General features: G+C 39.8%; 1 protein-coding gene across 1 annotated transcript in view; it reads right to left on the reverse strand.

Annotated features, from left to right (window-relative positions):
* cep192 (centrosomal protein 192) overlaps positions 1–19506 on the reverse strand; it is a gene marked incomplete at its 3' end in the record, with an annotated part of 74481 nt that overhangs the window by 10991 nt on the left and 43984 nt on the right. The window contains exons 27-34 of the mRNA XM_080851764.1: positions 16677–16798; positions 16480–16580; positions 15250–15391; positions 10360–10526; positions 10093–10216; positions 8649–8962; positions 8018–8094; positions 23–118 (exon numbers count right to left, since the gene is read on the reverse strand). Coding sequence (XP_080707890.1) covers positions 23–118; positions 8018–8094; positions 8649–8962; positions 10093–10216; positions 10360–10526; positions 15250–15391; positions 16480–16580; positions 16677–16798 — 1143 coding nt within the window. The remainder of the gene's footprint in view (positions 1–22; positions 119–8017; positions 8095–8648; positions 8963–10092; positions 10217–10359; positions 10527–15249; positions 15392–16479; positions 16581–16676; positions 16799–19506) is intronic.

Raw genomic sequence — 19506 nt, forward strand, 5'->3', positions numbered from 1 at the left:
CCCGGCACAGGCGAGTAGTAACCTTTATGTTCTCCTGTGCTCCCAGTATACCAGAGACTTTAGGGCATCGAAAGGCTGTGTAGGTGGCACGGTAAATGTCTTCGGTGCCTCCAACACCCTAGAGGATAAAGAAACACAAACCATAATCATTAGTTATTCAAATCAATTGAATTCCTGAGAGTTCAGTGCAAAGAACATACAGCATGCATAGCTCTTCCACCTGCTTCCTCAAATGGATCCTTTAGCCCCTGCCACTGAAAGGTCTTAAGAAAGTCCCCAAGAATAAGAAATGTGGCCATGTACCCAACGCTGAAACAGTCATGTATGTCTGTAGTCACTTTTCAGAACCACGTTCTGTAAGATTCAGTCAAGGTAGTTTTGCATTGTGACCAGCACAATAAACTGCAAAGGAGCTGTCTACCACCTCCTGTTCTGTTCTGTTCTGCCATATTATCTTACAGCAAATGCAGAAACACTGGCACGACAAGTCAATAACCAATCAATGTGTGTGTGTGTGGGCACGGGGAGTAGTATTTTTCCTTGAAATGCCCCTTCTTACTTCATACAATTTGGCTACTAAATGGCTAGTAGTGCTTGCACCACACGTTAAATAAACTGTGGTTAATAGACAGGTGCGGACATTTCACAGGTTTTTAAAAATAAAAATCACATAAAAGTACAGTGTGATTAATAGTCTGGAAAACACAGTGCATTCCACAGTGACAAACTGTTGCTGTTGAATTAGGAGCACCACTACTGAAATCACACGGTTTATTAATTATGGCAAAACATAATGCTGAAGTAGCTAGCAAGCAAAATACTTTATACACCGCGTTCCACATTATTATGCAAATTACACTTTGCTCAGATTTTCCTTACTAGTAATGCACATTCAGTCAGTACATTTTCAAGTCATCAACTGTTAGAGTATAATTCAAATTGTATTGAACAAACCTCCCAATGATAACAGTATTTTTCTCAAAAATAAAAAAATTAAAATTAAGTGTTCCAAATTATTATGCAGAGTTTCAGAGTCTCAGAGTTTCAAGATATTTTATAGGTTGTAAAGAACTACAAATTGTCATTTGTTGAATTTGCAGCATTAGGAGGCCATATTTACTGAAATCAAAAAAAGTTTTAATCAAAAACATCTTAACAGGTCAATGTTAACATAGGACCCTTTCTTTGATATCAACCTCACAATTCTGGCATCCATTGAACTCATGAGTTCTTTGATTGTTTCTGCATTAATGTCTTATCAGGATGCCATAATAGCCTCCCAGAGCACTTGATTGGATGTGAACTGCCTTCCACCCACATATATCTTTTGCTTGATGATGCTCCAAAGGTTCTCAATAGGGTTAAGGTCAGGGTAAGATGGGGGCCACACGATGAGTTTCTCTTCTTTTATGCAAAGAATACCTCTGGGGCATTGGCTATAGCAGCCAATGCCCCAGAGGTATTCTTTGCAGCATGAGATGGTGCATTGTCATGCATAAATATGACTTTGCTATGGAAGGCGCGACTCTTCTTTTTGTACCACGGAAGAGAGTGGTCAGTCAGAAACTCTACATACTTTGCCTAGGTCATTTCCACACCGTCGGGGACCCTGAAGGGGCCTAAACTGCACGAAAAGCAAAATTATCGGGCCCTTAAACGCTGTGATACACCCGCGAATGATAAGCATTCCTGGTTGATATCGGACATTCCCCCGAAATATCCGTCTGCCGCAAATTACCGGAATTTCCCACGTACAGGCCAAGAGGGGAGAGGGGGACGATGTGTTACTTCTCACCTCCCGCTGACAGAGGTGTGAACTGCTCCTTAGCATATTGACTGTCAGCAGTCTAGCCACACGCACCCTGCTGCAGCCATTGGTTGAAAACGACAAGGAATTTAATTAAAACGTCTTGTGATGAGACGGAATGAGATCAGCTTTCAACTGACAAAACGTATCCCCTTCCATTTACAGCTATTGCCCCATAAAAACGAAATTAAAATGTACTCGATAATAATTTAATTAATATTATGTCTTTAGGGTTTTATTTCGGGGTTATCACGATTCTTGCTTTGCCTTTCATTTTCAGAGTTCGAGGGTTACAATGTCACTTTCGAGGCTGTTCCACTCATATTCCGGAGCTTCCTCTCTTCTTGAGATTCACTTTTGGCATGTAATTATACAGAGTCGGGCTTACTCTGATATTGAGATAGTCATTTCGCAACTTGGGACATGTTTGCCACTCGTGAATATCTTACCTGTGTCTTTTCAGGTAGATTTTGAAATCTTACGCGAGCTTCGAACCTGCACTCTTCAGGTTAATGGTACTGTGTACCTGTGTCTTACCGCTTAGCCACGTTGCTGGTAAGGAATTAGCTCGTCGGTGCGACCAAGTCACTGGTTTATCATTCCTCCCTCCTCTGGGGTATTTCTCTTCTGTTACTGGCCTGTTATTCTGGTCTGATTTTAAATTCTATTAATAAAAATACCACAAACTGCCCCACGGGGCACCTTAGTGCTGGAAGGGTTAAGAGTCGTTAACAGTCGTTAAGCAACTTGGGCCATGGTTGCCACTAGTGGGGATCGAACCTGTGACTTTCAGGTTTTTTAAATCAGTGAAGCAGTGGGGTGGGGGGTGGGGGGCTGTGGGATGTGGGCTTCTACGGCAATACCATTCACCAACCATCCACTACTCCATCCATCAGGAACATCAAGGGTGGCACGGCACTCATCCGTAAACAAAACAGTTTGAAAGTTAGTCTTTATGTAGTCCTGAGCCCACTGCAACCTTTTTTTCTTGTGAGCTGGGTTTAGGGGTAACCGAATAAAGTTTAAGGACACTTGCAAACCTCTTGAGCATCCTACATCCTGAAGTTCGCTAGACTCCAGAGGCACCAGCGGCTTCAAACACCTGTTTGCTGCTATTCAATTTCATTTTTGTGGCTGCTCGCTTGACCCTACGCATTTGTTTTGCAGAAATATTCCTTATCTTGCCTTTGTCTGAACGAACCCACTTGTGCTGTGAATCAGTGAAACATTTCTCCCCCGTCCGATGATCATGTGCAATTACTTTGGAAATATCCAATGTTGTGATACCTTGACCAAGGTATTGCACTATTTGCCGCTTTTCAGCAGCAGAGAGATCCTTTTTCTTCCCCATTTTGCTTTCTTAATAATGTGGAACATCCTTCTTAAGTAGTTTTCCTTTGATTGGGCTCACCTGGCAAACTAATTATCTCAGGTGACTGAGATTGAAATCAATCATTCAATTAGCCCTGAGACACAATACCACCCATGACTTTAATTGAAAAACAAAAAAATGTATGTTTATGACCCTTAAATCCAATTTGCATAATAATGTGGAACGTGTTGTATTTCATTGCTACTGGCCTAACCACTGGCTAACTGTTAAGCTAGTGAGTGCTATTTATTCTGAGAAAGCGGTTTGAGACATGTCTCACATGTAATCATTAGGAACATACTAGTTAAGACTAGCCTAAAAGTCTATCCGTGCTTCAGACCTAGCATTAGCATCTTATCGAATCAGTCATCTGTCAAAGTACTTAGTACAAGACACGGCCAAGTATATTTGCCCTGCAGTCAGTGGCGGTTTTAGGCAAGGCGTACCGGGCAGCCGCCCGGGGCGGTACTTTTTCATGACACGTGGGGGGCTCCCTAAGAAGCAGCCTTGCATAGATCCTGTGTGAGGGGGGAAGGTGAGGGGGCGCGGGGGACAGTTTACCTCTGGGTCTCCCAAATGGAACTTGTTAGGTTGGAATTTTCCTCTGCTAAAGTAATAAACTAAGCCTACATGGTCATAGGCAAACTCATTATTTAAGCAATAAGCCCCAAGAGGCCGTGCTTTGCGCTGATTTTAGAACAGGTAAGGGAGTTGTTAGGCACGACGCGAAGCGGAGTGCCGTTAAACCCCCTTACCTGTTCTAAAATCAGCGAAAAGCACGGACTCGCGGGGCTTATTGCTTTTCTAAACCTGTTACTACACATATTTGATATGGTTTCATAAATAAAGACAATTCAATTTAAGAAACAATAGTTTAATGATAAACCGTCATTCTTCCGCCACTAAAAATTATAGTTCCTAAATAAATCGTTGCCACGCAACCCTTGAAGCAACGCAACAGCCAGATGGAACACTGGGTATGAAATGCGCTATATGAATGCCTTGCCATTCGCTGCGCAGTAATATGGAATGTAATCAGGTCAAATTGTAAGGTAATGCTGGATTTTACAACGGCTTTTAGCCAATCACAATCAAGGATTTGAACAATCAGGTTTAGAATCCAATTTTTGTCATTGTGAGTACCGTCTTACTTTCACCACTGATGTTTTGGCAAGTTATCTCTGGTTAAAACTAGCTAACGTTTGCTATTCGCTAGCTAGCTAGACAGTTATCATTATGGTGTCAATTATCGGACTGCGTGTGGTTTCGACAAACGTTCACGTTGTCATTTTAATCCATTAGCTACTAAAATGAGCACATCGATTGTTAAACCTTTATTAAACTTAGCATTTTGATTGTTTAACAGAATGGCCGATGTTTGACACGGTCAGATACCTGACCTAGCAGCTACGCTAGGACACTGCCCTGTCAGCAGTGGTGGAAGAAGTACTGACGTTTAGCACTTAAGTAAAAGTACAAGTACCCAGGAAAATGAAAGAGTAAAAGTAAAAGTACTACATCAACAATCCTACTTAAGTAAAAAGTAAAAAGTACTCACTTTTAAATTTACTTTAAAAGTAAAAGTAAAAGTACTCACGCAATGGGTTGTCTCTCAAAGTCTAGGCTGTGCCATTTTGATAAAGAAATAGCGACTGGTAATAAATGCCTCTACATACTGTAGGTCACTACTAGTAATAATTATGAGCAACCACATTTGTTAATTGGAAAGGTTGGTGTACTTATTGGGCCTATTGTCTGTAATACTGTTCACACTCTATCTTACAATTCTGCGGATGACAATTTATCTACCAGGGATTATTTGCAAAGTTAATACCATTAAGCCAAACCAAAAAGGACACAATTTTATATCTTTTAATCTTTTATTTAATTGTAAACGTGTAAAAAATGGAAATATGAAACACTAAAAACAAATGGAGTTGTTAAACTGGTCAATGCAGAGTTTTATGCTCTATTGATTGCAGAAAAGGAAAAAAAAAAAACATATCGAGTAACCCAAGACTAGGCATTACGTTTGCATGCCAGGCAATAACCAGTCAATAACAAAGGCAAATCTTCACGTTAGCTTGAAATTGCTAAACTACCAGCTTTATCTTACCACTACGTTAAATAAATAATCAAGGTACAATCGTGTTATTTTGATGCTATTGCTATATGTCAATTAGGGATGCAAATGATTAATACATTTTGACCGAGCAACCTCTTAATCGACAATTAATCTAAAGTCGATTAATCACGATTAATCGCTAGAGGGCGCTAGCGCGAGAGACCGGTTGAAAACAAATGTTCTCTGTGTAATGCGGTATTGAAATACAATAGTTCCACTAGCTCACTCAGTTATCATTTGAACACCGTGCATGCTGCTGTCCTGCATGGCACCACCAGTTCACCTGGTCAACCTAAAATCACAGCTACACTGTATTATACCTTCTCTCGCTTACTGCCGCGAGTTATGGCTTATAGTCTTAAAACTCAGGTTAGCTAATAGCTCGTTAGCGGGCTAGCTCACTGAGAATTCATAGAGTTAGCTACCTAGCTCGTTAGCGGGCTAGCTCACCTTGCTATGAATGTGAATATCTCTGTCTACTCCCGCGCTAACATGAGAGTTAGTAAGTAAGTAAGTAAGTAAGAGTTGAGTTGGCTATTTAGCTTGATAGCGGACTAGCTCACTCAGGCTTAATGATTAGATACCTAGCTCGTTAGCGGGCTAGCTTACCTTTGCCTGATGGCTTGTCATTAAGAATGTAACTACTCTATCCCTCACTACCGTGAGCGCGAGTTAAACTTCAGAGAGTTGTGTTGGCTATTTAGCTTGTAATAGCCTAGATGCAGTTTCTTCATAATCTATAGGCTCAATAATATTCTGTTTGGCTCTATTTAATTTCTTCTATTCTTTTTTGTTTTATGTCTGTTTCAAATGCAAGATCTGAGCCAGTCCATAATTTATTTCTTTTTTTTTAAATTAATGAATGGATTTTGTTATACCATAAAAAAAACTTTTCTGCTTTCTTTTCCTAATGCATAATTACTTGAGGAATGTATAATAGAATAGAATTATCATAATGTAATATAATAATAATAATAGGGCCTATTTTTAAAGGCCCTATTGAAGCACTGAAACTCAGGTGAAAAACGCCGCTTATCAATTAATCGAAAGTCGATCGATAAGATTATCAACTAATGATTAATGAATTAATCGATAATTTGCATCCCTAATGTCAATATGTATATCAGTATAAAAACATGTCAGTAAACGCATACGATACGCAAAAGTCATAGACATTAACTTAGCATAGCAAGAACTCTGCATAACTCGACCTGTTTCTCCAAATTTGAAGGCGAATTTTGAAGTCTAGCAACTCCTTTTTTGAGGTAGACAGAAGACGCACTGAAACCTCCATGAGTTATTCTTGGGGCCTCTGAACTTGAACATGTCCTCAGATGAGGCTGACTCTGAATCCATGCTGAAAAGTTGTTTTAGTCAGGCTGTTTGTTGAATGTTTAAGCAAAACAGGCAAGGCTACCGTAGTGCTGCTTCTAAATACACACTCTGCTGTCATTGGAGCTGATAGAGCCACCTGATTGGTTGAAACGTCCTAAAGCAACGCAATCCATATTTTTGTGTAGGCAACAGTTTGGCGAAACTGTGTTCATAAAATGTAACGAATAACGACACATATTGTAGAAATGTAGCGGAGTAAAAGTATAGATAATAGCTGCAAAATGTAACGAAGTAAAAGTAAAAAGTATGCTCTATTATTTTTACTTAAGTAAAGTACAGATACGTAAAAATGTAACGAAGTACAGTAACGAAGTAAAAATACTTTACGTTACATTCCACCACTGCCTGACAGGGACAGGGTAATGCTAGTTAATAAACATAGGTCTACATCTCAGTGCCTCCCTCCAGATGAGTTTTAAATTAACTAAAGGTAAATTAATTTAATCTTTCCCTGCGGTGCATGAACAATGCTGGTATGGGATGTTGTTATCTGCAATCGTGATGACCGTGAGATGCATTCTCCTTGTTGCAATGTGATCTGTAAATTCTCGCCTCCAATTTAAGCTCGTCATCCATCATATCTAGTTTTAAATTTTGTACATATCCCTCCATTGCATAATGAAGTCCCTTTTGAAGGCTTCTAGACGCATTCAGGGCCTTCTGTCTCAAAGTTGCCTAGAGCCTCTTGGGATATCATTTGACACTGATAGCTGCTTTTGTGAACTCTAGTCAGCTCCTTTAGTTTATCCGAGTTAGCAACAGTAACTAATATACGGGAGACCGGGCTTAGCGATAGGTCAATTGAGAATTTTAAGTGTGTCTTCAACACTTCAATGAGCGCTCAATTTTGTGTGGGGTTACATTAAATAGACTTTCTTTTGTCATGTTCACGTCAGATCACCTTGCTGTGTTCAAAAATAAAAAAGCATTTGATGTCTTAATGACAGTGCACCAGTAATCTGTGTACATCATTGTACATTCAAGTACTTTTCCTTTTAAGTATAAAAAAAATACACCCAGTGCACAGTAGTCAGTATACACTTAAAGATGATTTTAAATATTGCTTATCTGTACATTTTTACCTTTTCTAACAATAATACAAAGTCTTTGGAGCTCATTGTAAATATAACAAGACGTCATCCAGCTTCACAAGGAAGACACTTTGCAGTTTGGACTAAATGAAGCATGCAACATAAGACATGAGAGGGAGACAAGAGTGATGAGTCTTTTACAGATTTACTTTATAGCACACTATTAATGACAATGAAGCGAGTAGAATAAGATCCTTTCTTAGGATAGGAAGTTCAAATCTGTGTACCTTGACATACGGTGGGGCGAGAGATGAGAGGTACCATCTCACTTCTTCTCCTTTGTTCTCCACCTGAAGAGAGGATTCTGAGCATGCCCAGGTGTGGAAGAGAGATGGAACATATGAGGAGAAATGGCACCATCATTCATTAGCCAATACAACTTTTTGAACAGTCTCCAGATTCCACCCATTTTACCAACACTGCCTGTAGTTCAAAGCTTACTCCAGTTCAGTAACCCAAATTCAAACAAATGTGAAATGATAGCTTTCTGAGATCATGTGCACCTACGGTTGGTTAAAAGCTTCCAAAGAAAGATAATTATAGACTCTCTGCCATTTAAAACAGTACTAGATGTTTACTACCAAACAAAAGGAGGAAAATGGCATTTCATTTGGAAAGGTGCTTTGCATTTTACATGAAAGTGAAGTCATGAAAGTCCCACATTTTTTAATAACATTTGCCAAATCATTACAAACTTATTTGTCTGATGATAATACTAAAGGAAGTAAATTAACATACACATAAAACACCTACAACTTAAAACAGCAAGTATAATGAGATTCAGAAATGTTTTAATTTCTATCCAAACCTCCAACAGGCGCAAATGTTAGAAGTGGTGCATTCACAGGACAGTTTTACCTGTGCTTTCTCCACAGAGTGTGATTGGAAAGACCAGAATGCGGTTCATAATCTCAATTTGAGAAAGGCTGTCGCTCCGTGGCTGGATTTTGGCAGTGGGCAAAAGAGGATTCTCTGTCTGTCGCAGAAGGGGCAACACAGACTTGTCTGATACACCAAGCATAGTGACATCCGTGGCCAAGTCATGTTGGATTTGCACCTTTACAACCCTTTGCTGCCCATCACACAGGACATACACATGGCCATGCCAAGGGAGCTGGAGCGGCTTGGAGACGAGGGACGGGTTGGGGCTTATGTGAATCTGCATATGGTTCCTTTAGAAGAGGGAAGAGCACATTTTTAACAGAGCACAGATATAAAGATTGAAACACTTATTAATCAGGTGTTGGTGATATGTGGACATGTTATTGGTCAGTATTCTTTTAATTTGGCTGATGATGACAGTAGATGTGTGAAAGTATATGGGGCCAATCTTAGCTGAATGACATGAAAACATAAATTCAAATTGAGCTGGGTTTCATCCATGTTCAGATTCAGATATGCATTAGCTGCCTCAGAGGAAATTCTACACTTCATTATTGATCTTTGCAGTTCTACATTCAGTCATGAAATCATCCTTCTTTATTGTGATCAACATGTAGTCTAGATATAATCAGACAGGGTACTGATTCTTTTAAAATAATTGATATACTTTTGTATCTTTCCCTTTGTCTGTAACTAAGCCAAATGGCTGACGTTCAAATGGTTATTGTGAACACGCCAGCTTTCCACAAGTCCTTTGCTCATTCCATCCTGGGACCTCAACCAACTTCCAAACTAAATCAGTTGTCATTATCAGTTGAAATAATAGCACCTTTTTGAGTTGGTTATTCCACCCTAGTACATGTATGCAGTGCAGATACAGCAGTCATGCCATTTTGTCATACATACATGAAAAACTATATGTTTATAATGTTTACATTTAATGTTAGCTTTTCACAGCCAACCAGAGATATGGGCACAGGCCAAATAGGTTAACAAAAATATGGCTAACCAGCATAATGAAATTTCGGTACCACTTTACACTTGGCAAAATGGAGCCTTATTGTAAATGGGGTTTAATCTCTAGTAACAGATACAATAATGGTAGGGAGTGTGCAATTAGGCTAGTAGAGCAATGTAAGGGATAGACAGTGGGTTGCCAAGATGGGGATCTTCCCAAATAGTTAGCCCGCATCAACGTATACAAACTGTGTTTATAACTCATTTAAGAGCTTATAAATGACTTACAAAGGGTTTACAACCTAATTAATAGCCTATTTATAAACCATTTGTAATGGAGTCTTATTGTAAAGTGGTACCAAAATGTCTTTACCTAGATGGCAAATACGATTACCTATTTATGCGTTTGGGGCAGAGGACTATGTGTAGAATGTCAGTGAAGTGTGAACAGACAGGTACATACTCTGGTTCAATGACTCCATTTTGAGGGGTGATGGTCAAACAGTGTGCTGGCCAAGACAACTCAAAACTCAGCTCACATCCTGAGTGGTTCACAATCTGGACTTGGCAAATGTCAGCTACACCTCCTGAAGCATTATTAAAACAGTAATGAGACATGAAAACTGTGTGGAGAAACCCACACACATCCCTTCTGTCCTACCACCCCCTCCCCCCCCCCCCCCCCACACACACACACACACCCCGAAAACACTAAAAGAAAACTACTAACCAATGGAAGGGGCTCTCAGAACCACCTGTTCAGGTTTAACTCCCCAGGAGCCACACTGCTCATCTGTGGGTTTCTGAGGTGCCTCCTTAGCAACGAGGGGAGGCCCCTTTACGGGGAGGACATCCAGAGACACATGGTGGGCTTGACGATCTGAGGGGCCACAACCACTGCTGATAGATAATGAGAAAAACCAAGGAGGTGTTAACCCTTTTAGGTCCAGGGCCCGTCAGGCACTTTTTGAGTAGTCCAACATGCCTTGATAATATATTTCACCTAAGATTGTCAAAACAAACAAACAAACAAACAAACAAAAAGACCAAAGTTCCAAAAATGTTTGCTGAGATGTTGCAAAACAAAATGTTAGGACTGTTAAGGACTTTTGAACTCTGAACTTTGCAGACATGACAATAGTTAGCTAAATATTGATAACCAACAGTATAAACTTGTTGAATGCTTTGATCATTTAAACGCTGTTTCTTTTCAAAAGCGTTTTTTCATATGAACGCCAGACAATGTCTGGGAATTTAGGGGCCTCATGTACAAAGCCTGCTGTAGAATTCTCACTCAAACGTAGAATCCTCACAAAGCTGGACCATTCTTCAAATGTAGGGATCGTCAACAGAAAGTCATAGACATATGTGTAAAGTTTCATAAAAATGACAATGCGTAGGCGAGATTCTAGACATTAACTGTACTTAGGCATTTTGAACAAATTTAAGTGGCTTGTATAATCTCAACAAATCACAATGCCACCATCTCCTCAAAAACTGAGTGTTACAACATGTTTAGAGTCGAGGAGTGAAGCAAAGATACAGATGAGTTAAGAGATTAAAATGACAAAATAATGTTTACTGTGAGCAAAGCAGTTTTAGAGATAGTAAAAATGTAAAGTTGATTATTGAAAGAAGTTGATGTGCCTGAGTAGCCACAGTGCCCTACTTCCTTGTGAGGATGCTTTTCTGCTCACAAATACCTCTGTGCACTCACTAGACCATCAGGATCCTCACGAGGACTGGTCTTTACTGTCTGAACAGCGCTCTTTGATTTGACTTCGAGGAGAGCCGTATCATTGGTTGAATTGTGGCAGTGCAAAACATATATGAAAATCAGCACGTTTCACATTTGAATGCATTGCTTAACAACTATTATATTTTCAACTTTATTTTAAAGGGTTACTTTTACTCAAATTAAAATAATATTGATTAAATCTTATTAAAAAGTACTCTGAACAAAAGCTAATTGGTGTTTACAGAATCAACTGTTCACTTCATTCTTCTTAACTAATCTTCTTATGACAGCAACCAGGGTTTTTCCTGGGTCAAAATGGCTCTTCGGTGCTCCCCAAAAAAAATTGCGCGCTATGCGCGCACAGTCTGTGTTACCTATCAGCAGAAATCAATGTTTTTTTTTTTTTTTTTTTTTACATTTCATAAATAATGGAGGCTATGCTTGAGGTTATCATTTTGCTTCCACTTTAAATTAAAATAGATAGGCTAATATATTGTCAATAGTCCAAGCCCCATGGTGCCATCATGTATGGTTCAAAGATTCAAGATCAAGGTTTACCTCATATATGCAAACTACTAAAATCTATATCAATAGAATCTAGAACTAACCAGTGGTCAGAAATGGAACACACGAATTATGAAAGTCAAGTTTATCTATTATTACTATTCATGTTTATTATACAAACCTACGTATACCATTATTTTCACCAATGGAGGCTGCGTTGGAAATCAATAATCAAACTTTTGACAGTATTTTGAGTGTAAATTTAATGTGCATTTGTACAGGTGTATTCGTGTACGTCGGGCTGTCCCTCGCAGTGGAACGACAGTTTTCCGACCGGTTTATCAATAATAATATTAATATTATTATATTCGAGATGCAACACAAACGAGTTGAGCTTTCATTGATAAACCAATGCTGTTGTCTGCCTTCCCGAGGCCCCGCGTTCTACTGGTAGGCCTACTTGTTTAAACGCGTAGACAAATCAAAAAATAGCCTACACCTTTGTAAGTTCTCAACATAGCAGATCTTTTAATAAATTGAAAGCCATGAATATTGAAACCGCCCACTGATGAAGTCAGGATGCATCCGCAGGTTGAGTAATTAAGTGATTGGCTCTGTCCATTCGCGCACCTCACAGTTGCGAATAGATCAGACTTATCCTGTAGCCTACTTGAAACATACTATTCAGAACATATTCGCTGACGTGCATTGCATACGTGATGAATTGCTCACAAATCTGCTTAAAAAAAACAGTTTAGGTGTTTTAGAATAATATTTATGCCATATACAATAAGTGACTTTATGAAAACACCACTTATTAAATGTTAGCTGCCTAATTATTTAGCGCAATGCTAGCATGACTCTACCGTAATTCGATTTTTAACCAAGGTAGCCTATTGTACCTATTGAGCCTGTTGATCGCGACCTGTTTACAAATCTGGTTAAAAAGATAAAGGTGAGCTGTTATTTATAGATACTAAATATTTCCCAGGCATCTAATGGCTTACAGCTACCTGTAAAGCATCTAAAATGTACAGAGTACGGTAGGTTGACTGCTAAATCGGCAGCCACCAGTCTTTGGATAGCTCTCATAAATCAGTTATTGTATATATGGCATTAATATTAGTCTTACCATCACACATAAAATAGGTTCACGCACACACTGCTTAAATAAAACTTAAAGCCTACTATCAAAGTATTGTTTTTTTTAAGATAATGTAGGCAACTGCTTGCTAGCTGCTTTATACAAAAAAAAATCAAATTAAAGTGACTAACGTCTGGCAAACTTGGAGAAGCCTCTGTTCAATGATTGGCTGAGGGGGTAGGAGGCGGGATCTGCTGCTGCTGCTGCTTGAATTCAACGTGAGCGCTTAAAACACCATTAAACTGAATTGGATTTCTCCTTAGGCGCTCAGGATTTTTCATAGGCGTTCGGGAAAACGGCTTAGGCGCGCGCCTACATTTTCTCTATGCAGGAAAAACCCTGGCAACTATTGGTTAATCTGAATTTCATCCTCTGTAGTGTTCCTATCATTCCTCAGTGAAAAGGCTTTGACTTAAGGCAGGGAGAGGAAAACATTTACTTTGACAAAAGCACTTTCTGTATATTCAGTGTATAAAGGACATTACCTTTTCCCACAGAAATGAACTTGTCAAACATCTGACTGACTATCTGACATTTTGTAGATACTACTTCAACTTCAACCAGTGGTTCTGTCAAGCTAAAAAGGCACCGGATGCCTAAAAGAGCCCGGATGATGTAATGTTGACTTTCGAACGACTCTTGAGTGACAGTTGCTATGCCAACGCCAATACGTCACCCTAACGCGATTTACCTCAGAGCATCTTGCATTGTACTTTGCTACCTGAGACCAGCTTGCTTGTATTTGACCTACAATAAACCAACCAAAACAACCATGTGCTTGATGTTTGACTTTGGTAGGAAAGTGGTTGATTCGCTAGTTGGTTATAGTATCAAAGTAAGCACATTTCATTAGCTAGCTCGTGCTAGTGTAACGAGCTATCTTGTTAGCTTGAAGCTATTCATCTGTTGTTGTGCTTAAATTAAGAAAGTCCTTAATGTGTTGTGATTTTAAGACATATCTGACGGCACCCACAATTAAATTTGAACAAAACAGGGCATTGTTTGCACAACATTTTACTAAAGAACAACGGGGGCTTGCTAGCTTTGACATGCTAGCGGACATTGCTAACTTACAGGTTACCAGCAGGCAGGTGTAGCTAAAACTTTTTATTCGCTTAATATTGTGCCTAAACGGATACTATGTACCCCGACACTTTTTGGCTATCAGTCAGAGAGTCTCAAGAGTAGTTCGAAAGCCATCAGCTACGTTTTAGTCGCTTAATATTGTCGCACAAAAGGAGGAATTGCTATTAGCAATATAGATGCTAGCGCGCGAAACCTGTTGATGTGTGCTTACTTACAAAAGACCGGCAGCCAATATTAAGCGTGTAAAAAGTACCTGATGGCTTTCGAACAACTCTTGAGACTCTCTGACTGATAGCTAAAAAGTGTCCGGGTGCGTAGTGTCCGTTAAGGCACAATATTAAGCGACTAAAAAGTAGCTGATGGCTTTCGAACGACTCTGAGACTTAAAGCTAATAAGCGCCCGGCCTACGTGGTGACCCGATTACGTAATGCTAACGTTGGCATAGAAACTGTCACTCAAGAGGCGTTCGAAAGTCAACATTACGTCACCCGGGCTCTTTTTGGCATCCGGTGCCTTTTTAGCTTGACAGCTCCAATCACCAAAACACCTACATCTGGCTCTTGACTTGAGGGTTACACTTACAGCGAGTTATTTAAGCAATATAGCACGAGTGGGAGTGGGCTAGGTAAGGGATAATCCCATGGTTGGTGTTCGGCCGTAGCCATCGAGGCCGAAGGCCGAGTGGCGTAGACAACAACACCCGTGGGATTATCCCTTACCTACCCCACTCCCACGAGTGCTATATTGCTTTTATAAAACAATTCTACAGTCAACAAATTAACATTTCAACACGAAGTTATTGATTAAAAATGGTTTATTTCGCCATTGTTTTTCCGCAACAAAAAATAGTTCCATTGTCAACGTCTTGGTTTGGAATTTTAAAAACTTTGAATTAACGGTTATCATCAATGCGAATGTTTCATCGCAGAGTTATTTATTTTTAGCTGTGAAAAGTCCCGTAACTGTAGGTATGTTGACGAATAACCTATAGCATGGAACGTCTCTCGTCCAATCAGAAACAGCTAAATTACGCGCTAGAACCCAATTGTTTTATAATGCTTCCTAGCTCTCTGTTTTAGCAAATTATGCTTATACTTATTATAAAACTTGCCACAGAGAGAAGAAATACTGAATTAAGAAACTATACCCATCTGACTCAGATCCATGGTGTAGTGAAGTGTGGTCCACGGAGTGTGTAGTGTCTGTGGTGCCCAGCAGGGAGAGCACCACCGTATTCATGTTGTTGAAGAAGATCTGTGCATCACTGGGCCTCAGGGTTGGGTCACACACTGTCACAAAAGCATATTCATACAGTCAATACATGGGATCTCTCAGAATCAGCTAAACAGGGATAGTCAAATATTTGGGTATTCTGCATGGATCTCTGATATTCCCATATGGATAAAGGACTACCACCTTCAACTTAACCTCTGAGACTGAACTCCTCGTCATCCCAGCAAATCCTTCTATTCAATCCTTCCATCCTCAAATGAGGCCCCACCCGTCTCAACCATAGCCTTTAAAAGGGGTTGGGTGTCGCATTATAAGATGATAAGATAAAACTTTATTGCCACACAACAATGTTGGTGGTATTATATAGAGGGGTAGGAAAAAAAAAAAAATTATAAAAAAAAAAAAATACTCCAGGTCAGCATTGAGAGTTCAGGAGTCTGACAGCAGAGGGGAAGAAGCTGTTGTTGAAGCGTGTCGTTCCAGCTCGCATGGATCTGTAGCGTCTTCCAGAAGGTAGAAGTTAAAGAAAGTCATGGTTTGGATGGGAGGAGTCTCTGATAATCTTCTTTGCACGATTTAAGCTACGCTCAGCATATAATGAGAGGACTGATGGAAGGTCACAACCAATAATGTTGGAGGCTTTGGTCACCACTCTCTCCAGTTTCATTTTTGTGCGACTGTCAGAATTTCCATACCAGACAGTTATTGATGCGGTGATGACACTTTCTATGATGGCTTTATAGAAGAGCACCAAAAGGTGTTTGTTGACATTATCTCTCGCCTCAACTACTACAATTCTCGCCCAGAGAAGCTGAATGGAGAAGCCACTAGATGTTGTAGAATGTGGTTGCTTTCATTCCAAACAGATGAGCTAGTCACTCCAGGTCAAGTCACTACTGTTTGCCTGTAGATTGATGGCTGGACCTGCACCAATCCACCAAACACAATCATTCAGGCATCTCACCCAATACTTTTGTTCAAGGAATAACATCTGCCATTGCCATCTCTGCACACAAGGCAACAACAGTCCAGAAATTAACAGTTGAAATAAAGCGCAATCATACCTACTTTTCATAAATACTAACCACAAGAGTCTTCTGGTAGAAGCCTGTACAACTGCTTTTATGATTTTTGTAACCATTACCTTCATGGACTTCATCTTCACCCAAGAAAGACTCTTCAAAGGAGATATTCTTCAGCACTGAATCGTCAGAACGTTCCCTATGAGGCTTGCTTCTCCGGAACCTGATGGAAATGTGGAAAATAATAGGTCTTTCCAATATCAAGAAAGCTTAAATCACTTGGCAATCAGAACGGGTGTGACACGAGTGTGTGTCTGACCTCTTGTATTGCTGCCGTGAGATCTCGTCCCCACAGAAGAGGCAGACCGTGGCAAGAAGTGCAGCCCTGGACTGGCACAGGGCCTCTTCTCGTGGAGAGGTCCTCAGGAGCACAGTGATGACCTGTCAACAAAGGGACATGATTGCTCAGGCAAACTACAGGCAACAAGCCTAAAGTAGAAACCAGTGTATTTTGGGATTTGGGGAATGGTTAAATGAAAGTGACGAACACAAACTGAGAAAGAAAGCTCCCTCTGCCCTACCAGGATCCTGTTAGGCTTTGGTGCAAATACCGGTGGCTAAAAATGACTGATTAGAAGGGAACAATACTCAGTGGAAAAAAAATACTTTAGTTAGTTGTTGATTGGCTCTTTGCTTCTTTTGTGTGGATTCATTCATTCTATAGCCACCTTGCTTTTTAGAATTTCCTGAAAATCTTAGAATGGTATTCAAATGGTTTAATAAATACATAGCTGTGAGAAGGTAAATTCTCCCCCTCCTCACCGTGGCAAAAACCGTGGCACCTGCTTCCAATGTTGGAGCCAATTAAGCCAACGTGGCTGTGACATATTTAAAGGGTGCTTCATTTTTAAACGAGAGACCGGCTGAGAGAGAGATTTTGCCAAGAGAGGCATACAACAGTCAGCTACAGAACTTTATGGGAGAAACAGGTGCACTGCTTTCCCTGTTTACCGGAGTAAGGTGAAACTCTGCGTGTCTAGATGCGTGGACACGTTTAGCTTGTTTTGTTCCCTTGTTTTGTATGCCTTGTTTTGTATGCCTTGTTTTGTATGCCTTTTCTGTGTGCCTTTTCTGTGTGCCTTTTCTGTGTGCCTTTTCTGTGTGCCTTTTCTGTGTGCCATGTCTCTGTGCCTTGTCTCTGTGCCTTGTCTCTGTGCCTTGTCTCTGTGCCTTGTCTCTGTGCCTTGTCTCTGTGCCTTGTCTCTGTGCCTTGTCTCTGTGCCTTGTCTCTGTGCCTTGTCTCTGTGCCTTGTCTCTGTGCCTTGTCTCTGTGCCTTGTCTCTGTGCCTTGTCTCTGTGCCATGTTTGTGTGCCATGTTTGTGTGCCTTGTGTTTTGTGCTAAGTGTATGTAGGTATTTGTTTTCGATGGCCAGGTAATGTACTCAGTGTCAGGTTAGTCTCTGTGCCTAGGATTGGGGCCTGGCTTGGGCTGAACAGGTGCCTGTGATTGGGCCTAAGTAAGACAAGCAGGTGCCCAGGGTGCAGAGTACTGCAGTACCTGTGAGTCCGGCCGGTATGTTTGATTTGTTTGTTTGTTTTATTTCATGGACACTGTGTTGGGGTTAGTCCCTTTGTAAATAAATACATATATATTTTTATGAAAACCACCCTCTCCTGCACGGTTCTTCCACACTTCACCACCCAGTCCAGTCGCCAGATCCCCAAACAACGTGGGGTGACCGTCCAGTCCCTCACAATAGCACAAAAAGAAATGAGGACAGCCTGTGTTAAATGTTCTTTTCATATGTCAAATACCTATGAATGTAAAAGGGAGCAGCATATAACTAAATATTTCTAGAACTACTGGAAATTTTACGATTTTACCTAATACAGTTATTTTAATTCATTTGAAAAACAGAATTGGACCAAAAGGCAGAATTTGAAAAACCTGACTCAAAACTTCAAGCATAATCTGTTATTTTTACTCTTATTTTACAAGACCTTAAACTTCTTTGCAAAATATCACACAAACTTAATATGCACGATATTGCCAAAATTATATTTTTTTTTCATATCAGTTGATAATTATTGATACATTAGTAAAATGGTTAGCACTCCACAAATTACACATCTAACTAGGACAATCACAGGGATTAAAGCAAACAAAAATCATCTGACTGAAAAAAAATATTAAGCAACATTGCAATATTATTTTGGCCAACACACATGTTGCATAAATGTTCGTTAAAGACATGAAAGTTGCAGTTACCTGATTTGCGTTGGTTCACACATTCCAACAAATAGGCATAGAAATAAGCTCATGATGCACTGACAGTAACAACAAGGATAGCCTCGATTTTTACTTGCTTCTTGATTTTCATTGCACAGAATACAAAACGAGAGAGAAGGATAAATGGCTATCGGATCAGTTCGCTCAATTGCATAGCCTACGTTTTTGTAAATATAGCCTAGGCATATAAACGTCGGTTCGTCTTTCTTTCTTTGATTCTTTAATTGTAAGCCTTTAAAGCCAATTAATTGTAATTATTATTATTAGGCTATTATTGTTTTTAGTCATCATCATTGAAGTTCATTGAAAACATTTTTTTTCGGCGGGGGGTCTGGGGGACACCGAGGCCCCCAAAAGCCAGAGACTTCACGTGCTCTGAGATGCAATCTAGATCATATTAGGACATGTTTTTCTGCAAAATAACTGCAGTATTTTGAGTTTATAATTTCCTCTTTTCCCTGTACTGTTGCACACAATTATACACAGACATACACATAAATTCTCAAACACATGGTCACTAAGCACTGAACATTAGTCAACATAAAATAAATATTAATATTTATCTACTGATCTGTGCTATATATGTAATTTCTTTAGGATTCAAATTATTTTAAGCATTTTTATAATCAAAATCGCTGAATTTGCACATGCCCTGGTGAAACAGAGAGGAGACACGCGAGGTGAGGCAGCGACAAGCTGCGTCTCATTTCAGATTGCGCAATCCCTCTCACTAACTGGGTTGATTGCATGCCTTTTGCTTTCTCATTGTCTGTTACCACTGTAATATTTGTAGACACTTTTATTATATGCCCTTTCTATCCATAGAATAGTAAATGTATTTCACGTCTGTGTACAAGC

This window comes from Sprattus sprattus (assembly GCF_963457725.1).
Source record: "Sprattus sprattus genome assembly, chromosome: 14".
Classification (NCBI taxonomy): Eukaryota; Metazoa; Chordata; class Actinopteri; order Clupeiformes; family Clupeidae; genus Sprattus; species Sprattus sprattus.